Source organism: Halichoerus grypus, chromosome 2 (assembly GCF_964656455.1).
Source record: "Halichoerus grypus chromosome 2, mHalGry1.hap1.1, whole genome shotgun sequence".
NCBI classification, from domain to species: Eukaryota; Metazoa; Chordata; class Mammalia; order Carnivora; family Phocidae; genus Halichoerus; species Halichoerus grypus.
In genome coordinates, this window is record NC_135713.1 from 187266102 (window position 1) to 187291453 (window position 25352).

General features: G+C 40.5%; 1 protein-coding gene across 3 annotated transcripts; it reads right to left on the bottom strand.

Annotated features, from left to right (window-relative positions):
• Positions 1–115: 115 nt before the first annotated feature.
• Positions 116–25352, bottom strand: MED1 (mediator complex subunit 1). Of its 3 annotated transcripts, none has more exons than XM_036079933.2 (17): positions 25125–25352; positions 22915–23021; positions 19875–19953; positions 17549–17603; positions 17313–17445; positions 16600–16628; positions 14603–14674; positions 14101–14175; positions 13552–13625; positions 12261–12350; positions 10843–10954; positions 9658–9782; positions 9284–9402; positions 8079–8280; positions 5417–5512; positions 5200–5305; positions 117–3616 (listed from the first exon to the last, which is right to left on the bottom strand). In XM_036079933.2, exons 1-17 carry the CDS (start codon positions 25147–25149, stop codon positions 367–369), a joined length of 4749 nt encoding a protein of 1582 aa, XP_035935826.1. In that variant the 5' UTR covers positions 25150–25352; the 3' UTR covers positions 117–366. The 3 variants fall into 3 exon arrangements, with proteins under 3 accessions (XP_035935827.1, XP_035935826.1, XP_077921791.1); XM_078065665.1 differs by lacking the exon at positions 25125–25352 and adding an exon at positions 24849–25020; XM_036079934.2 differs by lacking the exons at positions 17313–17445; positions 22915–23021; positions 25125–25352 and having other exon boundaries at positions 116–3616; positions 19875–19954.

Sequence of the window (25352 nt, forward strand, 5' to 3'; positions counted from 1 at the left end):
AAAACATGGCCTAAAAATGGAAAAAGGGAGAAAAAAATATATATGAATATTTCCCACAAAACTGTTTCCCACCCTTCCCTCTCCCTATGCCCCACCCACCCCCTCCCTTTCATAAGCAAGTATTTTAACTTTTTTTTTTTTCTCTGGCAAAGGAAAAAGTGATTCTTGGTAACCAGAATCAAACCCTATGGTCTCTTTAGTAGGGTCTGGCTATGCCTTTCTAAATTCACCCAGCTCGGTGTCAAAGCCATGCCATTTAAGATTCTTGAACACAAAATCAGACCTGTCTGACTCACCCCTTATGGTGGTTTGCCTATAAACTTATTAGTTTTTCTCTGGCCATTTTTGTTTTAAAAAGTAAGGTTCCTAATTGCCAATCAGGGCCACATCCATAAGATCGTCATCTTCCTCCCCAATCATAAAGTCAGGGCTGAGCCTTGAGGGCCTGTCTGTAGATAAAATTGTGTTGCTTGTCAAAGACAAGGACTGGTCTGAAGAGATGGGTGATTTAGACCAACTCTCTGGCTTGATGCTATGAGATTTTTTCTTGTCCCGGTCTTTGTCCCGGTCCCGGTCTCGATCTTTGTCTTTTACTTTCTTCTTTTCTTTTTTGTGCTTCTTATGCTTTTCTGTGCTATATTCTGGAAGAGGTCGGATACCATCATCTGAGCTGGGACTGTTCTGGTAAGATTTTTCTGCTATGGAGGAGCCTGATTCACTTTCACTGTCCAGATTCTGGGGGGTATATGCTGGTGACTTACTATGGCTAGGAGAGCCACGCTCATGTTTTGGAGTGGAACCACTGATGAGTGGAGAGCCATAGTTTTTGGAAGAGGCCATCTGAGGCCTGAGCCCTTCTCCACTACTTTCCCCAGGTTTCTGCAAAGTCACTTTGGCTTTAATGCTGGGAGAACCCCCATCATGCTTGCTGATGATAATTTTTGCCACACCTGTGCTCCCCACATTTTTTGACTCTGAGGTCTTCTTAGACGAATCCACTGAACCCCCCGAGGTGGAAACCTTGGATTTTTCTTTATCACTTTTCTCACGCTTACCCTGGAACTCTCCTCCTGACATGTTATGTTTGGAGGACATAGGATGGCTAGAAGAATTTGTGCTCACCCCCATCTGGCCATCCATTGGGTCCTCACCTCCAGGGCCACTGGTGACGACCCCATGCTTCAGTTTATCTATGACAGCTGTTAAGGATGGCTTCTTATTTCTGCTGGGAGATTTTCCTTTGGAACTCCCATGCTGGTTCTGAGAGGAAGACATGGAAGAGCCACTTGAGGAAAAGGAAGAGGAAGATGCTGTACAAGAATTAGATGATGGGGGAGTTTTCTGAGACAATGAGCCTGAAGATCCTAACCCTGAAGATGACTTCATGCCAGTGCTTGAACTAGTTCCAGACATATGAGAACCACCAGAACCTGAACTGATGGGGGACTTGGCTTTAGAGGATGGGGGAGTCCCAGGAACAGCCTTCATTGGAGAGGCAAGCTTATCAGAGCCTGCAGGTGGCCTTGAATGAGAAGGGGATATGTTTGGTTTACTTAAAGAAGGATTCATAAGTGATGATGGCTTCCCTTGAGGTTTCAGCTTAGTGCTGCTGGAGCCACTGCTCAGTCCATGCTTGGTAATGGGAGAGGAGCCTGGCTTCCCCCCAGACTGGGATGAATTTTTGGACTGGCTAGATCCAGAAGACCCTTGGCTGGAATATACACTGCTGCTTAACTTGGAACTTGAGGAACCTTCTGATTTACTGCTTTTCATCTTGCCTGAGTTGGAAGCCGAAGAGGAGGAAGAGGAGGAGGAAGAATGGCTATGGTGGCTTTTACTGCCTGAGGAAGACACAGAGCCACTGCTGGTATACTGACTGTGGGAGGGCTTGCCCACCATCACGGTGCCTTTAGGAATCTGAATAGTGATTTTGGGAATAGGTGGTGTGGCAACACCTGGGGGAGTCTGCGATCTTCCTGAACTGCCTGGAGATTTGGATCCGCCCGTACTGGTAGGTGGGGTGAAAGGTCGATTAGAAGAACTGTGAGACGGAGACTTTCCTTCAGTGTCCGCCTTCTTCCGCTTTGGAGGTTTATCTTTGCTTTTGCCATCATTAGAAGGGGTCCGACTGCGCTTCCCTGGTTTGCTATCTAATCCTGGCCCTGACAGACTACTATTACTGGTGCCGTTGCCCTCCTTTACTCGCTTTTGAGTCTTTTCTTTCCCTAAGTCCCCAGTAGTCAGTAAAGGACTCTGGCTACCACTATGATGCTCCATAAGATCTGCAGGACCCAAAGCCTTACCAGCCACTGATATAATACTGAAATCAACTGTGTCAGCTTGGCTATTGCCTTTAAACTTAGTCTCCCCATTATCACCTCCAAGCATTGGCACCCCCAGAGTATTTAGCGCCTGAGATGCAAATCCTTTGAAGTCATCATTATCTCCACTTTGGCTGCTTTCATCAAAATATTCTTCTCCAAAACCACCTTGGCTCTGGCTGTTCAACAAATCAGGATTAAAATCTACTCCATCAGGAAAAAAGTGATTGGTAGGAGAGTCACTACTAGGGCTTCCAGCAGCATCTGCAATTAGGTCAGCTGGATCTGTGTATGGATTTTCATTATTATTGGTTTGAAAGACATCAGGGTCAAAGAGGGCACTCTGAGAATGCCCAGAGCTTGAAGAATCTCGAACAGGGGTACCAATGGGTGGGCAATCATCACTAGTGCTGGGAAGCTTAGAGGCTTCTTCTGCAATGTCTGAAAGGATATCAGTTACATCTGGGCCAATGCTGTCTGAACTGGATAGTCGGACCATCCTTTGAATACTGGGTTGGGGGTGAGGTACTGGTTGTGGGTAAGTTGTTGGGGGAGTACTACACTGGCTTGGAGCTGGAGTGATGTGTGGTGTATCCAGCGTGTCTGCTGTCATGTTGACATCAAAGATAGGGTTCTGTGAGTCAACATCCATTGAAAATAGCTCCCTCTGAAAGTCATCTTCAGTCTGGTGTTTGGGTTTGTCAGGTGGTAATCTTGATGACTTCTTCTTCTTTGTCTTGTTGCTTCCCGGGCATATTTCCATCCGGGGTGAGCCGGAAGAAGAGTTCTGCCTTTCTAAAGGGCTGCTTCCATAAAGGGTTGAGAAATCCTGGGCAGGGTTATCTTTAAGAAGGTTCATGAGCATCGGGTGGTTCTTGGTGTTGCCGGCCATCGAAGAGACAGGTGGCGGCGTGTGATGAGGAGGGGTCGGACTCGAGCCAATGGTAGACCCCCCGTTCCCTGTGATTTGCAACAAACTGGTAAGAATTGGGTTCTGAGACACCTTGCTGAAGTCCTCCCCATGGCCCACCGACTCATGCCGATCTTTGATGCTCATGCTCATATTAAACAAGGTGGTAATGGGACCCCCCGGAAAGGTGTTGGTTGGTGTAGTGGTACCACTCATTGGGTTGTTGCCTGTGGTCATGCCATACCCTGGGCTGCTAGCCGGGGGCAGGTTCTTTTTCACCATGTCTTCAACTGTCTCTGCAATGAGGGACAGTGCTGGGGTGTCGGCCTGAATGGTTTCAGCTTTCCTCCGAATAGCCCTCATCGTCACAGGGATGGACATACATCTGTAAAATAAGATAGAAAAAACAAAGTTAGCAGTGTATTAGCTGCCTGGATGAAAACAATTTTTACTTGGGAAAACAGGCTTTAATTCTGCCTGAGATTCAGATATGCCCTCAGAGGTTTGCAGTAGGCAATTTTCAGGTAAGGCAAATAACCCGAAAGGCAGAAATAGTTCTGTAAAATGCCAGAGCTTTGGGCAAATTCATTCTAAAAAGAATCTGTACCAGTAGGCACTCTCAACCTCTTTCGAAGCACTACCAAAAACCAACTAACCACAAACAAGAGCCCAAATTAGATGTCATACTGAACTAAAAGAAAACTGATAGTAATGAACTCAGTAAGAAAATATCTTCCTTTTCGGGCTTCACATGTGATTAATGGGATATGCTATTTATCTTAATTAATGAACCACTAGAATAATCTCTTTTTTTTTTTTTTTTTTTTTTTAAAGATTTTATTTATTTATTTGAGAGAGAATGAGAGACAGAGAGCGTGAGAGGGAGGAGGGTCAGAGGGAGAAGCAGACTCCCCGCCGAGCAGGGAGCCCGATGCGGGACTCGATCCCGGGACTCCAGGATCATGACCTGAGCCGAAGGCAGTCGCTTAACCAACTGAGCCACCCAGGCGCCCTAGAATAATCTCTTGAACCATCAAATTCTAAACCTTGATGCCTTAGATCATCCCAAAGCTATACCGTGAAAGATGCTATTATTGGTATAAAATCTTGATTACTTTAAAGCAAAGCACTTTTTATCTTACAGATAAATTTAACAATACATTTTAGAAGACACTTTGCTCTAGAACATTTTAGCAACCTTTCTTGAAAGACCGAACAGTAACATTTTAGGCTTTTGAAGATCCCATGGTTTCTGTCCAACTATTCTGCCATCTTAGCTCAAAAGGCACCACAGACAATATATAAGGACACGTGGGTGGCTCAGTTGGTTGACCTGATTTCACCTCAGGTCATGATCTCAGAATCCTGAGATCAAGCCCCGCATCAGGCTCCCCATGCAGCAGGGAGTCTGCTTGAGATTCTCCCTCTGCCCCTCCCCACTCTGCACACTCTCTCGCTCTAAAAAAATAACTCTTTAAAAAAAAAAAAGGCACAGACAATATATAAATGAACAGACATAGCTGTGTTCCAATAAAATTTATTTATAAAACAGGCCACAAGCACCTATTCTAGAAAAATCTCAAAATTACATATTAATATTTCTGGGAAGCTGACTGGCTTAAGTTATCTTCCCACATGCCACCACGTGACATATTACATATGTTAAAAAGTGATGCAAAGTTAAAAAACAACAACAACAACAACAACAAAACCTACATCTTATTTCAGCTGTCTCCCTCCTAAAAGAACCCTAATACTAGACCTAAAGTTACCTACCTTATTTCCTATTACTCTCATGATATTTAAAAAACCAAAGCTCACATTACTTTTGAATCCCAAAACACAGAAATGTGAATTCAAAGCAGTGACTGAATGCTTTCCTCCTAAATTCCCATTCACTCTAATACTGAAAACAGCGTTCCTTATACATCTCTTAATGGGACTCTGATGGAAAAGGGCCAGTGCTACCTTTGAACAACTTTGGCAATGAAGTCATCTGTGCAGATGAGTGCATCTGACAGCCCCTTGTACAGTTTACAGCTCACATGTGTTGAGTCCTGCACATCCATTACCACTGAAAGACAAAATACATAGGAGTTGAGAGAAATTCAGCTTCTGACTTCAAAAAGAAGATAAGGGACCAAACTACTGCCCTAAGAAAAGTGCTAGCCCCCTCACAACTCACCACACACCAGGGAGTCATTCACAGGGTGCTGAAAAGATACGCTGAAACGGGACTCTGAGAGAGGACACACTTCGAATTGGAGGAGGCCAGGAGAATCTAAAAGGCAAAGAAAGGATCATAAAATAATCAACCAAATATAAGACTAGACACTAGTAAATAATAATCCCTAAGTATACAGGATGAAATTCTCTGCCTCCTTAGAAACTAAATTCCACACATTTTTTTTTTTTAGGTAAGTTAACTTTTATTTTTATTTTTTTTAAGATTTTTTATTTATTTATTTGACAGAGCTAGCGAGAGAGCACAAGCAGGGGGAGGGGCAGAGGGAGAGGGAGAAGCAGCCTCCCTGCTGAGCAGGGAGTCCGATGTGGGGCTTGATTCCAGGACCCTGGGATCATGACCTGAACTGAAGGCACACGACTGAGCCACCCAAGCACCCCAATCCTACATATTTTTTACATGTAAAGCCTACTATATCATTCACAGGTGACAGAAGGAATCAGATTCCAAAAAATATGTCAGCTGATGTTATAAATACTCCAAAGAAATAACTAAACTTCCACTTTCTAAAATGAACACCATTTAATCCCTAAATTGTTAAAGACCTTGACAGATATAAATGCCTTACCTTGAAAGTGAATTATGAAAATAAACGTGGCCAAGAGTTTTTCATTCTATTTGATAAGACATCCAGAACCACTGCCATAAACCCTGCTTTCTATCAGTGTTTGCAGATGTTAGCTATGTGGCCCATAGTTTGGTAAGCATGGATGTAGGGCCTATAATCTAAAATGATATCCTTGGGGCGCCTGGGTGGCTCAGTCGTTAAGCGTCTGCCTTCGGCTCAGGTTGTGATCCCAGGGTCCTGGGATCGAGCCCCGCATCGGGCTCCCTGCTCAGGCAGAAGCCTGCTTCTCCCTCTCGCACTCCCCCTGCTTGTGTTCCTGCTCTCGCTGTGTCTCTCTCTGTCAAATAAATAAATAAAATCTTTAAAAAAAATAAATAAATAAAATGATATCCTTGGGGTGGCACCTGGGTGGCTCTGTCGGTTAAATGTCTGCCTCCACAGGAAGCCGTCTTCTCCCTCTCCCTCTACCTGTTGTTCCTCCTGTTTGTGCTCTCTCTTTCTCTCTCTCTGTCAAATAAGTAAATAAAATCTTTAAATAAAATAAAATAAAATCATATCCTTGGGGTGCCTGGGTGGCTCAGTTGGTTAAGCGGCCGACTCTTGATTTTGGCTCAGGTCATGATCTCAGGGTACTGCAGGGAGTCTGCTTAAGGATTCTCTCTCCCTCTCCCTCTGCCCTTCCCCCTGCTAGGGCTCTAAAATAAAAAAAATAAATCTGTAAAATAAATAAATGAGTAAATAAATAAAATGATATCCTTATGCCAAATATACATACAATATCTATCATCATAGGTTCCTAAGCCAAACATGCTGGAAGCCCAGAGACAAGGATCACATACTTTCTTGGGAAAATGCATGCATCTTGCAGGACTAACTTCATAAATGGCTTACAAAAACTAATTTCTAGATGCCCTGAAACTACTTGGAGAATTCTCCCAGGATTCAAATACATGAAATAGTAGGGCCATAAGCACACTTGCACACGCTCAGTGTCATTACTCTCTCTAAAATTTCTCATTTCTAAAGCAGTTTTTTTTTTTTAAGATTTTATTTGAGAGAGTGAGCAAGAGAGAGAGAGAGAACACAGCGGGGAGAGGCAGAGGGAGATGGAGAAGCAGATTCCCCGCTGAGTGGGGAGCCCGACATGGGGCTTGATCCCAGGACTCCAGGATCATGACCTGAGGTGAAGGCAGATGCTTAACTGACTGAGCCACCCAGGCACCCCTCTAAAGCAATTCTTATTCCCAAAAAAGAGATCTCCTGATTTGCCTGCCTTGTTTCTTTTTGCCTGCCATTCGCATTAATACATCTCTATTACTGAAGTGCTTTACAACTAAGGTAAAAAATTAATTACAGTTAACTAGAGCAGCCAAAAGTCTCATCAGGGATTCTAACAGCAAACTGTGTTTGAAAAATATCAGCATTCCAGAATCTAGGGAGAAAAAAGGGCATGGGTCTTACCCCTTTTTAAGCTATATGCTTAAGTTCCTCAAAGAATGGGGACAGGAAACATACTCAGGCAGGACTAAAAGCTGGGAAGCACTGTCCTAACAACCTAAAATTTAAATCTCAAGAAATCGTCTCTGGGGCACCTGGCAGAGCATGCAACTCTTGATCTCAGGGTTGTGAATAAAAGCTCCACACTGGGTGTAGAGATGCCTTAAAAAAAAAAAAAAGAAAGAAAGAAACAAAGAAATCATCTCTCCCCACAGCATCCCAAGTTCTACCTTCTATACCTACTGTAAGGTTCAGGCCTGTAGGTACCTAATTATATCACTGTATGCAGAAAAAGAGTAAGTCCGTTGCAAAAAAACAGTGGTTTCCAAATGCCAATTTATGGATTAGTTCCATCATAATTATATGTGGAGCTTAAACCAGATTCCCAACTCCTCCCACTGAGGTTCTAATTCAGTTCACTTGCGAATGGAAACCAGTTATAAAAGCTCCACAGGAGATATAAGCCACCAAATTAGAGAACCACAAGAACAAAGAGCCTCCATTTGCCAGTAAGTATATTAAAAGGAAAGGCAATACCTTCTTTCAGAATAGTTCTTTTGACACAACTTCCTATTAGGGTGTTATAGGCCACTTGATGTCTGATCAGATTTAGGATAAGAGGAACTCGGCCAGGGTGCTGAAAGGTGATTTTGCTAACTAGAGTTCCCTGTAGACTTCTGCCATCTGGAAGAGGAGCATCCTTGTTGAGGAAATAGCAGTGCTGCTGACCTGGAAGAGCCTGGGCAAAAAGGACAAAGGAAATGAACACTATTTACTCATCCATGGTGCTCCAACCACAAAATATAAAAAACCCCTATTCCTCAAAAATCAGCAGCAGTTTCTCAGTGAATAATAAAACTCCACAGTGAATTCTTTGGTCAGCTGATGTTATAAATGCCAATTACTAACTTGGCTGAAAAGACCCCTTTTCTATAAATGTTCTATTAGTGGTTTCCTAACCTAACTAACAAAAATTACGTCAGAAATTTGTATAAAAGAGGCCCCTAAACCATAAGTGCAAAATCTGCATTTTTAATAAAACACCTTGTATAACTGTAACACAGAGTTTGGAAACTACTACTTTAGTCTAGACTATCCTCAAACATTCAAATAAATTCAAGTCCAGATGAGGTTTTGGAACCTTTCTTAATTTATTCATTCTAGCACTTTCTTCTCTATATGTACTTGAAGGACCTTTTCAGATTATAAGCTCATGACACTTGAAAGAATTAAACATTAGGAATTCTTTTTTTTTTTTTCTTAAGATTTTATTTATTTATTTGACAGAGAGAGACACAGCGAGAGAGGGAGCACAAGCAGGGGGAGTGGGAGAGGGAGAAGCAGGCTTCCCACCGAGCAGGGAGCCCAATGTGGGGCTCAATCCCAGGACCCCGGGACCATGACCTGAGCCGAAGGCAGACGCTTAACGACTAAGCCACCCAGGCGCCCCAAACATTAGGAATTCTTAACATCTACTTACAAACTTACAAAAGTTCAGGATACCATTAAGAGAATTTCATCTGAAATTCTGGCCATGAAATGTACATTGTTACTTCCTGACTTGGAAGCTCATGCTTTTTCTTCAGTATGTTTCAGAAATTTCTGTAATTTCCTGCCTGAATGAGGAACTAGGAAATGATCCAGTAGTCCAAAAGAATGTTTCTGACCCAGTAATCCTATAAAGGAAGATTCTGATCTTGGGTTCAAATATAACCTACAACAATCTATGGAGCCTTACTTACAGCATAAAATCGCATGTTGTGATTCAAAGGTATGGGGTCAGGGTCCTTTGACAGCTCAAACTGAGTGATCAGTTCATAGAGGGGTACATAAGTTGGTTGAGTTTCAAACAATGGAATTCCTGGAAAAACAAGAACATAATGATCGTAATAACATCAAAATGCTGACAGCTCAGTTTTCCCTTCATGACTTCTATTTCATTCATCCATTTATTGAAAAAGTACTTACTAAGCATTTACTAGTACAAAGCACTATGACATTTATACCCATCGGTACTTTTTTGAAGACAAGACTGAAAGAGGTCTAAGATCATCTGAATTTGAAGTTTGTTTTTCACATTTTTAACAAGAATTAGCTCTTGATACTTAAAACTCACCTGTGCAGTTCTGAAGTTTCTGAACAAATGCTCTAGATACTGGGATTGGCTGGGGAAATTTCAAGAAGAAACAGGCAGGAAGATCAACACTGTTGGCACTGGTGATGGAGGAAAAGGAGGGGGTCCTTCAAAAAAAAGAAGGGTGTGGGTTGGATTTTGACTTGATATAAAAATGAAAAATCTAAACACCCATTCTTAGACATGTCCGTATCATTTAACAGAAGTCTATCAAAAGTTCACTCTTTTGGGGCACCTGGCTGGCTCAGTCGTAGAGCATGCAACTCTTGATCTTTCAGGCATGAGTTTGAGCCCCACACTGGGTGTACAGATTACTTAAAACAAATACTTAAAATGTTTAAAAAAAAGTTCACTTTTGGGGCACCTGAGTGGCTCAATTGGTTAAGCATCTGACTCTTGATTTCAGCTCAGGTCATGATCTCAGGGCTGTGGGATCAAGCTCCACATCGAGCCCAGCGTCGGGCTCCACACTCAGGGTGGAGTCTACTTGTCCCTCTCCCCTGCTCGCGTGCGTGCACACACACTCTCTCAAATAAATAAATGATAGATAAAATATATTTTTTTAAGATTTTATTTATTTGAGAGAGAGAGAGAGAGAGAGAGGGAGAGAAAGCACAAGAAGGGGGAAGGTCAGAGGGAGAAGGAGACTCCCCGCTGAGCAGGGAGTCCAATGTGGGACTCAATCCTGGGACTCCGGGATCATGACCTGAGCCGAACGCAGTCACTTAACTAACTGAACCACCCAGGTGCCCCTAAATAAATAAATCTAAAAAAAAAAAAAAAGTTCACTCTTTCAACTTTCTTTCCCCAGTTCCAAAACATCCTATTTATTAACCCTAAAGTATTTAATCAAGCATCTATCTCGAGTCTCTAGTTATTAATCCAGTCAAGAGAAGTCCCATGATAACATAAGAAAAAAAAAGCAGTCATTAAACCAGTGGAATTAGTACAGTTCTTCTCTTTCTCTCTCAGGATAGACAATGTGTTCTATAAGCAGACTTCAGAAAGGAACATTCAAATAGATTTGAAAAGAGAAATTAAATGGATAAAATAAAAAGCCAATCTCTAGAAAGTCAAGTGAGGAAAGAGGCAAGTCAAAGTAATACTTGTTTCGTACTGGGCTTGAAGTTGAAAAAATGAACTTTGCTAGAATTATACTTAACTTACCATTTGTTGTCAACTGGATGTGACCCCATAATTAATGGTGCAATTGGGAGTTTATACATAGCAGACGTTCCTTCAATTGTTACTGATGCGTTCATGCCCAATGATCGAGGAACTGAGAATAGGAAAGAAAAAGGGTTTTCTCCAAAGTAACACAAATTACAAGGATCTTAACATTTAAAAACAAAAACCAGGCTAACTTCTGCATAATTTGTCAGATACTGTAATACCTATATGACTTAGAAATTCGAGAAACTACCTTTTACAACCAACATTTCTGTCAGTAAATAAAATACAGAACACAATGCAGTCCAAAGAAAAAAAAATTTTTAAAGGTTCATTACCAACACTTAATTATTTTCTCCAATTCCAGAATGCATTTAAATAGAATTATGATTATAGGATAGTCAATGACTAAAGTTACAAGGGGACCAAATGAGGTATTAGGCCATTTCTCATTGTTTTAGTGTATTAAAATGCAAATAGAGGGGCGCCTGGGTGGCTCAGTTGGTAAAGCATCCGACTTTTTTTTTTTTTAAAGATTTTATTTATTTTTTTGGCAGAGAGACACTGCGAGAGAGGAACACAAGCAGGAGGAGTGGGAGAGGGAGAAGCAGGCTTCCCACAGAGCAGGGAGCCCGACGCAGGGCTGGATCCCAGGACCCTGGGATCATGACCTGAGCCGAAGGCAGACGATTGATGACTGAGCCACCCAGGCGCCCCAACCATCCAACTCTTGATCTCATCTAAGGTCTTGATCTCAGGGTTGTGAGTTCAAGCCCCACATTGGGTTTTCTCATTCTTCTAATGAGAAATAAAATTTTAAAAATGCAAATAGGAAACAACATCCATTATTATATTCTTTAGTAAGTTGGCTAATCTCTTCACCTTTGAAGTAATGATTAAAGGAGATTATTTCAAGTCAAATGGTTTATACCTTTTCATTCATTCATTCAACTTGTTCAAAAGCACCTGTTAAGCTTTTATTATGATGTATGTGTACACATACATGTGTATATATTAAGAGTATGTGTGTGTGTAAGAATCAGATGCAAAATCTGATAGGAACAGCAAACTTTGGTATGATGGCAAACTTATTAGAAAGTAGCAAATCAGGGCGCCTGGGTGGCTCAGTTGGTTAAGCGACTGCCTTCGGCTCAGGTCATGATCCTGGAGTCCCGGGATCGAGTCCCGCATCGGGCTCCCTGCTCGGCAGGGAGTCTGCTTCTCCCTCTGACCCTCCTCCCTCTCATGCTCTCTGTCTCTCATTCTCTCTCTCTCAAATAAATAAATAAAATCTTAAAAAAAAAAAGAAAGTAGCAAATCAGGAAATACACAACCAGGCTCAGGCATTCAAATTATTTTAAGTATTTTTAAAACACTGAACCAAACCGTCAGTTGCTTTTCAGTTAAAGTCTTACCATTATTCTCATGCAAAATGATGGGAGATGTAGTCTTATCATCCAGCAGGTCAGAAGGAGAGGCATAGTACTTCAAGTTCATTAAATGACCTATGCAAAATAAAACTTATCACTATTTTTATCAGGTAAATTGCAAATAAAAACGTTCCCATTTTTACAAAACTGTGTATGAGAAAATAATTCCATAGATAAGAGGACTCATGCTCCAAAACAACTTATGAAATATGATAGAAGCGTAAGTATTGATTCTAATAATTTACTTCACAATTTAAAAATGTAACTGGGGGAAGGCAGGTGTTAACACCTTAGAAACCATTTAAAAATAGGGCGCCTGGGTGGCTCAGTTGGTTAAGCGACTGCCTTCGGCTCAGGTCATGATCCTGGAGTCCCAGGATCGAGTCCCGCATCGGGCTCCCTGCTCGGCAGGGAGTCTGCTTCTCCCTCTGACCCTCCCCCCTCTCATGCTTTCTCTCTCTCAAATAAATAAATAAAATCTTTAAAAAAAAAAAAAAAAAAAAAAAAAAAAAAAAAAAAAAAGAAACCATTTAAAAATATACAAGTGACTGGTAATTTTCTCCCTCTGCTTATAAAACCAAGGTATAAATGTAATCACCCCTTAACTAAAATAAAAAATTTTTACATTTTTCAGGGTGCCTAGATGGCTCAGTGGGTTAAGCGACTGACTCTTGGTTTCAGCTCAGGTCATGATCTCCACTCTGTGCTCGGTGGGGAGTCTGCTGCAGATTCTCTCTACCTCTCCCTCTGCCCCTTCCCCCGCATGTGCACTCCCCCACTCTTTCTGTGTCTCTCTCAAATAAATAAATAAATTAATTAAAAAAAAAAAAAGATAAATAGGGATGCCTGGGTGGCTCAGTCAGTAAAGCATCTACCTTCAGCTCAGGTCATGATCTCAGGGTCCTGGGATCGAGTTCTGCATCAGGCTCCTTGCTCAGCAGGCAGCCTGCTTCTCTCCACCCCCCCCACCCCCCCGCTTGTGCACATGCTCTCTCTCGCTCTCACTTTCTCTCTCGGACAAATAAAGTCTTTAAAAAATAAAATAAAATAAATAAAAACAGGGACGCCTGGGTGGCTCAGTCATTAAGCGTCTGCCTTCGGCTCTGGTCATGATCCCAGGACCCGGAATCGAGTCCCACGTCGGGCTCCTTGCTCAGCAGGGAGCCTGCTTCTCCCTCTGCCTGCCACTCCCCCTACTTTTACTCTCTCTCTCTCTGACAAGTAAGTAAAATCTTAAATAAATAATTTTCAAAGTAAGCAAAGTAGGATCACATACCCCCACTTCTTGGAGTAAGATAGCCAACACTTCCATGAAGAATCTTATCCAAGGGACCAGCATTGGTTGCTTTCCTGTGAGACAAATGATCTATGTTTGCTTGTATTAAAGCCCTGAAGGTATTAGTGCACAATGTGCTAATGAGAAGCTGTTAAAAGTCTTAGAATTCAATCTTAATAACTTGTCCTATAACTGGACGTATAGCAGTTGTATTTCATTTTCAAGGTAAAGAGCTTATTTACAAGTGTAAAACAGTTTGTGATATGGTGAACAAAAATTACAACTAGACTATTATTTATCAGATGTGAGGCCAGGTTTGACAAGACTTCAAATAAAACTGATGGAATATCAACCAACAACTTAGACATACTGAGAAAATGGAATGCAATCACTTGGGAAGTAAAAAGAGATGGGCAAGATATACGATATAGATAAAATACATAATAATATGGGTCTATAATATGGGACCCTAATAACCCCCTAGATGAAAAGCTTTAAGAACAAAGTATCCAGAGAGTCATATAGAATTGACACCTTAGCCAGTCTTACCAATACATAACTGCCATTTTAGATAGATCCTGTTCTAAGGATTGGAGAGCCAAGTACATTTTAGTCTTCAGTTTGCTAGAAAGTAGATGAAGAGAACAAGAGTTAAATAGTTGAAAAATACACATATACACACACATACAAACATTAACATAGCCTAGAGGGCAATTCTGTTTGAAAGAGCCAAGCTAGTTAACAGAATCCCAGGTAGGTTAAAAATAAAAATGATGAGCCAGTTCCACAACCACTAATTTCTTTTCAGCTTAAAAATCAATTATGTTGAAGACATCTCAAGGATTATAGTCTCTGTTAGCATTATATCCATTAATACAGAAATTATTTATTTCAAATACCTTCAAAAGATATGAAGTTGGAAGCTATAGGTTGTCAGTATGAGAAGAAACCACAAATAAGATAGGGCAGAAGACTTGGCAAATTTCTAAGCACAAAACGGTTTACATCTATACTGATTTTTCCAACAAAAACAAAATTTAAAAATACTTACTTGTCCCCTGGAAGGTTATAAAGATTAACAAGACCCTTAAGGTGCTTAGAAAATTCATCAAAATTTTTTTCCCTATAAGGAATTCAGGGGAGAGGGAGGAGAATAAAACATACAATTACTACTCAATGCAAAGTGCCAAAAACCATGGCTACATAAAACTAATTTTAATAATTTGCTTTACTCTTTTCCCCCAAAGTTTTCTAGAATTAATCAAAAGCAAAAGAAAATGAAATGTTTTCCTTTCTCTATCCCATTTATCTAGAGAAGGTGCTTGTAAGCACTATAAAAAATGTCAAAAAGACCTAATAATTCCTATACTACAATAATTGGATCCTAAGTAATGAGACTTGGTTTAAATAAATCACTTTCTTTTCCTCTTAATATGTAACTGAGATGATTGGATGTCGTGAGGAAAACAAACTTTTGATTGGAGAGGAAATGGAAATAAGTAAATTGGGAAGACAGAACACTTGCATGTATGTATATGGCAACCTAAAAGCAAAGAGGAAAATGAACACTTGGGAGAGAGAGGGGAGACCAAGAGAAAAGGAGGTGAGTACTGTGGAGGCAAACCACAAATTCTACAATGTTCCTATGACTAGACCTGCCCCAGGAAAAAGAACTACTACCTAGACCCCTCGCATCCTAGAACCCAATATTCAGGCTTGGATTCTTAGTCAATTGGGTTCTGTGGGCAGGCTCAGGAATCCAACACAACTCAACAATTCTAATTCTCTGTATCTTTTTCAAACTTAAAAAAAAAGAAAAAAGTCTCTTAAAGCTAAATTGCCCTAACAATGTCAGATATTTGGTCAGGCATTTACCGAGCATATATTCAACACTTACTGCCCAAAATGCCATGAAGACAGTAAAACAAAACAAAACAAGAGTAGCAGTAAAAATGCCCTCACCTTAAAATCACCATCTATACAAAGTGACTAAAAATAGCATGTAAAGGCTAATATTATTTCTGAGCTTCCCACTTCAAAACATGCTTACAAACTAACTTTAAAACACCACCAGTTCATAAACTGGTGCAGTTTCCTACTCCAGATTAGAACCAGAAATATTGGCTTTCTGGACTATTCTGGCAACACACCTTTGCTAGACTTAACTGATTCAATAAACTCATAAAAAGGCTGTCTTTATGTTGCATTGCAATTTTTAAAAGGTGGTTCAAATGTGGCACACTTGGCTATGAACACATTAAAATGATCACTGCAAAGGCCAAGTATAAAACTTATTTCCTCAATATTAACATCTTAAGACATCTCCACGTAGTATCTGAGAACTTTGCTATATTTAAGACATAAAATTGATGTAATGGCTTTCTCAAAATCCAGAAAGTAAATTTCCACTCAATTTAAAAGGAAAGGATAATCCAGGGGGAAATGCCATCAACTGCCAAGAAACTCTTCATGTCTAGCGCTTCTACTATGATGGGAGTTTATCACACATATACCTTAAATGTAAAACAACTTTTCTCAAAGTGAAAAAAAGTTCTTTCCATGGTATAGACTCAATTTTCTCAAGCCTTCTCTGATTCAGTAATTAGGTTCTATTTATTTTTGTTGCACACAGAATTCTTGAGGCTAGATCAGTAGTTTCCAACCAGAAGTGATTTCACCCTCCAGGGAACATGTGACAATATCAAGAGATATTTTTGATTGTCACGGGTCAGGAGATACTAATGGCAACTAATGGGGAGAGACCAAGGATGTAGTTAAACATCCTATAATGCACAGGGCAGCCCCCTAGAGCAAAGAATTTTCCAATCCAAACTGTCAATGCTACCAAGGTTGAGAAACCCTGGGATAGACGGAGTAGGTTAAGAAGCCAAGTCAATTCTGAAAGTGAACAAATATAGACTCTGAAAAATCCTGATCCAAGAAAATAAATATGTTCCTTAGGAGAGTAACTTTTGACCAGCCTCAAGACTAGCTATAAAGAACAGCACTGTCTGACAATATCAGGGAATATAAATGTCATTTGCTTACCTTAGCTGCTGTACAAGTTCTGGACAGCTCTGAAATTAAAGAAATCACGTTAAAACCTTAAACTACTTTAAGGCCTCTGAAGACATCAAAAGTTTTTCTCTTTTGTTAAGAGCACATGCTTTATAACAAAAACATTAAAACTACAGAAAATCCTTCTATTAAGATAATCAAAAAGCATCTTCCTACTTAGTAAAACCATTGGGGTGGGAAATTAAAGATCAAAACATATGAACTAGTTTATAAAGGAATCAACTTTCAGTAGCTTAAAATATTAGGACCTCCCTTTAATGCCATCCTTGGAGTCCATATTCAACTATCTGGTTACACACATTAAACATTCATCTCTATTACAGGCTTTTTCAGAGACATTAGCTATGTATGAGATTATCTGTCCTTGATTATTAGCTCTTTGAGGATAGGAACTTTAAGGAATTCTGTATCCCCAGCATCTATTGTTCAAATGCGGCTCATGTTTGTTGATATGAAATGGAAAGCGTTCCTCTAGTGTCTCCACTTGTCGAAGCCTTTGGATGATGTCAGAGATGGACCCATGTTATTCTAAATTCTAGAGCTATTGATATTATAGCCGATCACATCATCTCTACAGTGGCTCACGAAAAAACCTAAACCCAAGCTATTTCAAACCCCAACAATTCATTTTAATGTCCCTAAGTAAACCCCACAGATTCCAGTGAAATATCAACAACACATACCACAGGATTCTCCCCATGGTGAGCCACTTTTACATCACAAAGCTGTCCTGCAGGATCTAACTGCACTTCCACATAGAACATATCTGACGTGATGTAACATTCAGTGCCACTGGCACTGAGATGAGAGCCCAGTCTAGCAGGAACAAATCAAAACAAAAATTAATAGAAGACACATAAATAAAGCCACCCAAAGTCAACACTAAGTTAAATACTTCTGCCTGAGATAGACTACTTACCCATTCTGTCTTGCTATAGACTCCAAGCGGTCAGTCATTGCTGGTAAAGATGTAACTAGGAAAGTAAAAAAGGGAAATCACAAAATGATCCAAATACTTAAATTTTATTCTTCAGAGACTGCAACATCCTAAGGAGTATATCCATCCTTCCAAGCCATTACATTCAATAGTTCAAATGCTTATGATTTGTACAAGTTCATTAGTAAGACTTAGCTGTGACCTAGGCAGTAGTAAGGATCAAAAAAAAGATCTATTTGAGGGGCGCCTGGCTGGCTCAGCTGGTAGAGCATGCGACTCTTGATATTGGGGTCGTGAGTTCGAGCCCCATGTCGGCGGGGCTTACTTAAAAAAGATCTATTTGAAAAAATTATTGAGAGGCGCCTGGGTGGCTCAGTCGTTAAGCGTCTGCCTTCGGCTCAGGTCATGATCCCAGGGTCCTAGGATCAAGCCCCACATCGGGCTCCCTGCTTGGCCGGGAGGCCTGCTTCTCCCTCTCCCACTCCCCCTGCTTGTGTTCCCTCTCTTGCTGTGTCTCTCTTTGTCAAATAAATAAATAAAAATCTTAAAAAAAAAAAGAAAAGAAAAAATTATTGGACCATTCTCCTCTCCCTTTTGCATTCCTCATCTGGGATAAGTTATCTTTAACTTCAAAAAGACAAATGTATCTGCTAATGCTAGAATAAGGAAGATTAACATCAAAACCAAACCAACATAAAAACAAATATTCAAGGGATGCCTGGGTGGCTCAGTCGGTTAAGCATACGCCTTAGGCTTAGGTCATGATCCTGGGGTCCTAGGATCAAGTCCCACATCAGGTTCAGCGGGGAGCCTGCTTCTCCCTCTGCCTGCCGCTCCCCCTGGTTGGGCTCCCCCACCTCTGACAAATAAAATCTTTTTAAAAAAATTAAATTTTCATAGCAGCATTATTCACTACAGCCAAAAGATGGAAACAAACCAAATGTCCATTCATGGATGAACGTAGAAATAAAATGTGGTATATACATACAAAGTATTATTTAGCTTTTTTAAAAAAAAGGAAATTCTGATACATGCCACAACATGGATGAACACTGAAGACAGTATGCTAGTGAAAAGCCAGTCACAAAAGGACAGATACTGTTTGATTCCACTTATATGAGGTATGTAGAGTAGACAAATTCTTTTTTTTTTTTTTAAGATTTTATTTATTTATTTGACAGAGAGAGACACAGCAAGAGAGGGAACAGAAGCAGGGAGAGTGGGAGAGGAAGAAGCAGGCTTCCCGCCGAGCAGGGAGCCCGATGTGGGGCTTGATCCCAGGACTCTGGGATCATGACCCGAGCCGAAGGCAGACGCCCAACGACTGAGCCACCCAGGCGCCCCTAGAGTAGACAAATTCTTACAGACAGAAAGTAGAATGATGGTTACCAACAGTTGACGAGAGGGAGAAAGAAGAAGTTATTGTTTAATGAGTATAGAGTTTCAGCTTGGGAAGATGAAGAAGTTCTAAAGATGGATAGTGGTGATGATGGCTACACACAATGTGAATGTACTTAATGCCACTCAATTATAATTTAAAATGGTTAAAATGGTGAAATTTATGTTATGTATATTTTATCACAATTTAAAAAAAAGTACCAGTCTCTGCCTCTACATACTATGGTTATTTCCACAGATTGGGAAGGGTTACCTTTCAAGACTGAGACTCTGTGTTGAGTTGGAAGAAGCAAAAGTGGGATCCTCTACATTTTGATGAACTAAACAAGGATCCTTAACCATCAGAGAAAGAAATGTTAGAACGGGCGATGAGAGTCGTAGAAACCCACTCTCAGACTTGAGATTTTAAAGGAAACCCAAGGGGCGGGGGGACAATATTCAGCTGAATCAGGTTCATTTGTGATGGATCAGAGTAAAATCTGTTTTTACTTTAATTTTTTCCCCCAAAATACACAGAACTAGCAATTATAAGCATGAATAGTCAAGCTCATGATTTAAATTTTATTTGCTTTCCTGAAAACACTGTCCATAAACAATGTAAAAATCTTTTATTAGAGTTAAAATGTCCATCTTATTGTGAGTTAATTAGAAGAGAATATGTGAAGAAAAAAGAGAACTTTCCCCTCCTATCTTATAGTTACTCTCCATCAATTATCTTTTGAATCTCTATCACCCTCCAAAATAGATTAAAAATAAATGTTTCAAAAGTTCAGGTAAGAGCTCATCTCAACTCCATAGTGAAAGCAAGACAACACCTAGCATAGAAAGTTGATCTACCTCAGTTTACATTTCTTCTGTAACTATAAAATTGGGTGTTTTAAGAAAGCATATTTCAAACACGTTTACAAACCTTTGAGAGCTTTCTGCAAAGTCTCCAAACAGCTGACCAAATGTTGGTGCCCTCCAGAACTCATCACAACCCTCTTCTCCTGTATTAAGTAGGAAAACATTTGAGGTAGAAATTAACCAAGCCAACAGTGTTTCAGGTAAATGTACTTCTCCTAGTAGTAATATTTCAGGATAATCTACAGACCAAATGCTGTAGTCTATATACTCTATATTCTCTATATACTCAAGATAATCTATAGACTCCTATTACTCTGTCCATTCATCCACAGGAGGACAAGTTCATAAACATGGATACTTCCATATCCATATACATGAAGGTAGAAAAAGGTATGCCCAGATCTTATTTTAGATTAGGAAGAATCAAATATAATAAATGAGATCAGCCTCCTGCAGAAGTAACTACATCCTAAGTTTAGTCAGTTAAATGAGGTGGCTCAGGAGATTTGACAATTCCCAAATCCAACAAGGTGATTCGCATGTAATCTAAGAAATAAAACCAAACCTTAGTAAAATTAGATTGACTCTAAGAAACAGAATGTGTAGTCCAGAAAAAGGGACTCCCAAAGAGCAAAAGATTTGACAGTTTTTCTAACCCTATCCAAGGAAGTTTCTTCCTGCACAACATTCCAATCCCTAGAAATGTGAAAAGTTTTATGATAAAAGGATAGTTTTTCAGGCTTTTCAATGCCCTAAATCCATCTCTTTGTTCTAATCCCACCTTCATAAAACAAACATCTGATTAATAATCGGGCTTCTCTTGTACCTTGAATAGATAAGGGGTTGCTCTGGACGGTGGATACAAATATTTTGCTAAGTGGAAAGATAAACCCTCTGTGGTAAATTAATAAATTGGCAGTCTGATTTACATTTTAGTCTACTAAGATTTTGTTACTATGTCAGTTGTTGAAAAACTTTCAAAGTCTTAATACACCAATAAAATCAGGTTTCTGAATATGCAAAGTGAGAAGTAGACAGTGGAAGCTATGGTAACCAAACCAAGACACTGGTTCCCCATGAGAGGGTCTTGGTAGCCACCTGGAATTCCTCTATCTCATGATGTCTCTCTAATGACAATATCATCTACAGAACATATTTCAAACTAGAATATGGCTACCTGGTAGTATAAAAATGACAACCTCTAAATCCCCAGACTGGAAAAACTGCCATTATTTTATTTAAGGCATTAAATAAAATAACACAAAACAAAAACCCACATTCTATGTACATAATCCTCAGCCAGAGATATACATACATTTGTCAAATTTACAGTTACAGAAATACACAGAAATGCACAAGCAGGGGGGAGCAGCAGACAGAGGGAGAGGGAGAAGCAAGCTCCCTGCTGAGTAGGGAGCCTGACATGGGGCTCAATCCTAGGACCCTGGGATCATGACCTGAGCTGAAGGCAGATGCTCATCCCACTGAGCCACCCAGGCGCCCCTACAGAAATCTTTCAGCAACACAACACTGTAATATCCATTATCTCACCTGATTCGTACAACAAAACTATGTGGAAAAGCAAACTGGTATTGTGTGCCTCTATTTTCCAGATGAGGGAACTCAGAGAGTCAATAATTTGTCCAAAGTCACATAGGTAGTAAGTACCTCAAATATAGGTCTTTTGACAGCAACTTCAGTTCTTTTGCTAGGGCTATACTGATATGATCATTTTAAACACTAATAAATCTACTAAACTGAACTTACTCTGGACCCAAAGTAAGATTTGTTGGGGAGGAGGGGGCACTTTCATTGAAGTATAACATATATACAAAAAAGTATATGAATCTTAAGTGAAGAGATCCATGAATTATCACAAAGTGAACACATCCATATAACCATTGCAGAGGTCAAATCATAGAAGTAAAGTTTTCCTACATCATTTGACTACTACTGGAATCATATGGATGAAATTTTAACAGCCAGGCCCTACCCCCTGTCTTCCACTTAACTTTCACTTAAGGTCTCCCCATACTGGTAAATGACTCTAGTACTATAGAGGAAAAGGTAGACAGAATGAACAGGTGAAGCTAATTAAGAATCAATTGCAGGGGCGCCTGGGTGGCTCAGTTGGTTAAGCGACTGCCTTCGGCTCAGGTCATGATCCTGGAGTCCCTGGATCGAGACCCGCATCGGGCTCCCTGCTCTGCGGGGAGTCTGCTTCTCCCTCTGACCCTCCCCCCTCTCATGTGCTCTCTCTCATTCTCGCTCTCTCAAATAAATAAATAAAATCTTAAAAAAAAAAAAAAAAAGAATCAATTGCAAACTCTAGGGGTGCCTGGGTGGTATAGTCAGTTAAGCATCCAACTCTTGGTTTTGGCTCAGGTCATGATCTCAGTGAGATGGAGCCCAGCACAGAGCCTGCTTGAGACTCTCTCCCCCTTTACCTTTGCCCCTCCCCCCATGCTCACATGCTCTCTAAAATAAATAAATAAATCTTTTTAAAAAATCCATTGCAGGGCGCCTGGGTGGCTTAGTTGGTTAAGCGTCTGCCTTTAGCTTAGGTTATGATCCCAGGGTCCTGGGATCCAGGCCCACATCGGGCTCCCTGCTCAGCAGAGAGCCTGCTTCTCCCTCTCCCTCTGCTGCTCCCCCTGCTTGTGCACACCCTCTCTCTCTGTGTCAAATAAATAAAATCTTAAAAAAAAAAAAAAAATCAGTTGCAAACTCTATTAGTAGTATAGATACAATGAAAATACTATCTCATTAGAATCAAGTGGCTGAGGGCACCTGGATGGCTCAGTCGGTTAAGCGTCTGACTCTTGATTTTGGCTCAGGTCATGCATGATCTCAGGGTCATAAGATCGAGTCCCACATCGGGCTCCGTGCTGGGCATGGAGCCTGCTTAAGATTCTCTCTTTCCCTCTCCCTCTGAACCTCCCACCCTCGCACCCCCCTGCCCGCTCACGCTCTCACACTCTCTTAAAGAAACAAACAAAAACTGAGGACACACAATAACTAGTTTGAAAAAAATCTACAGAGGGAGCTTAGCTTATTAAATAATTATCTAAGCACAACACTTTATCCACCAGCATAATCCTCACCATGACTTGACGCACAAGCTTAATGGTTTCACTCCAAGGTCTATTTTGGTTAAATTTTGCATGGAGCCGTTCCAAGAGAGAGCTCATCTTACTCAGCTTCTCTGACTCTACGATATAAATTAGAAAACAGCATTAGAAACTCTTCTTTCAAGACCCTCCACAATTTTTCTTGCAAAAGAAACCCCCATACTTCATCCTGGTAAGAACTCAGTTAAAATATTTTTCAACGCCATTTACTTCAAAATATACAAATACTTTACTTTTAATAACAAGAAGACAGAAATTGGGGTCTAATCAAAATGAACACCATAGAACATAAATGATTTCTATTAAGTCTTTTAATGAAAACCAAAAAAAGAACCACCTCTAATTATGTTTCAGGATCAAGACTATGTTTGGTGACAAAATCATTTCATGATATGCATGAAATCCCTTGCAATGATATATGTAGAACATACATTTGAACATGGCCTTACTATAGTTAGCTGGTTTTCAATGTGAAATACAGACTTTCTTAATTTTTTGACATAATTCTAAGAGATCAATGTAGAAGTAGTATCAAGAAAACAGGCTGTATTTGCCATTTTAATTTTTCCTGTTTGAATTCAAACTAAAACCATATGGATAGGGAATATGTCAATGACTAAAGGATGAGTTTCCAGCAGAGGTAAGAGAAAGATAGAAAAGTCCTCAGTTTCCTGGACTGAACAACTCTTATGCTCTCCAGCCCTCCTAATTTTTATTACTGAAATTTAGTTGATTTTTATTTATTTTTGAATTTTTATTACTTTTCTTATTGAATTATAGTTTTTATTTTTATTAAAATTTTTACTTTTGAAATATAGTTGATCCTTCCTCTAATTCTTATACTTCTTAGTATGAGCGAGGACCTGTTCTAGAGACCGTGGCAGTGCAAAAACACACAATACGCCTGAGATGATATCTGTGAGGGGGTGTGCATAAGTTAAAGTGTAAATAACCATCACAGAAAGCAAAATGAGATATGCTGTTAAAAACAGAGACACATTACAATTGAAACGCAAAAAAGGAAAAGTTCATTATCAGTCCTGGGGATGTTACAGAAAAGGTGACAGTTGATGTTGGCATTGAAAGATGAATAGAATGTCACCAATCAGAGTTAAGGCAGTGACATTTTCTAAATCAAGATTCAAATTCCTTTCTCCAATGTCCTCATCTTCTGGAAAACCAGTTTTGGGACTGTTTCAGCCAGCTTACAGTTCTGGACACATTGTTGGCAATTCCACTTTCAAGACTCACTCACTCAAGCATTGCTTTATGTGCTGGGGATACAGAAATGAGCAAACTAGACAAAATTCCTGCCTCATCGAGTTTCCATTTTACACTCACCAATCCTCTGCATCCAAGGAGTAAACCTTTCTTCTTCCTCTCCTTTAAAATACACTCCCCACCCCCCTTTTCCTCGAGAAGCCTGATGATAAGTACTTCACACGAATGCTCAAACACTTTTTGTGCCAGGGTCTACACAATGATGAGTAAGACAAGGTCCCTGATCTAACAAAGCTCAAAGTGGGGAAGATGGATGGGTAAACATCAATACAGTGATCCTTATTAACAGAACTATATCCAAAATACTAAGGAAGCATTTAAGAGTGTAGAACTTCAGAGAATCTAAGTACGGTTCCACAGAAAAGTTGTTTTTTCAGCAGTTTAAGTTAGTCCAAGCACTGAAAGGATGAAATTCAACGCATTTTACAAATATACAATAGTACAAGATCTGAACATTGTGACATTCTATTAAACTACTGGCTTTTACAATCATAAGGTCCTAATCATTTCACTAACGCCAAAACATCCTTCAATACTTGACACACAGCTCTGTATTATTTTTTTTAATGTCATTATTCAGACATCTCTTCCGAAACGAGATGTAAGTAGGTTTTAGATTCACTCGCCTGGTCTTCCATCAACTTTAGGCTGAAAATGTCCTGAGGCCCAACTGATTGTCCCTAGCTAAGCAGGAAACCTTCACAGAAGTTGAGAGCCCACATCATCCCAGAGTCAGAGCCCTCCATCACCAAGGAAGGCACAGTCAGAAGCTATACCGCCTCCCGGACTCCACGACCTCGGGAACGTTGCCCCGGCGGAGGCATCGGCCCCCCCAGCTCCTCTCACAGATTGGCTCCCCCAAGCTGTGTCCCGCCCCCTGCTTTCCCCCTCAAGTCACTCACCCTCGGTTTCCCCCTGAGCCTTCATCCCGACGGTGGGGAGGTCCTGAATCCTACACAAGAGGATAAGCCCTTCCCCACCACTAACGAAGGAACCAAGTTGGTTCGGGCTCCCGGGACGCAGGGCACCAGCCGTCCCCACTCTTCCAGGGAAGGCTCAGTCTGAAGTCCCCGGCGGCAAGAAGAGAAGGGTGCTCCCGGCCGCCGCCATCTTCCCAACGGAACTTCCCA

Excerpts from the sequence above, each read along its gene's own strand:
- MED1 (XM_036079933.2), bottom strand. The coding sequence starts at position 25,149 with ATGAAGGCTCAGGGGGAAACCGAGG. Across the intron at positions 17,604-19,874 it reads TTTGCAGAAAGCTCTCAAAG|TTACATCTTTACCAGCAATG; the intron begins GTTTGTAAACGT and ends TTACTTTCCTAG. Across the intron at positions 17,446-17,548 it reads TCTATAGCAAGACAGAATGG|ACTGGGCTCTCATCTCAGTG; the intron begins GTAAGTAGTCTA and ends TGTTCCTGCTAG.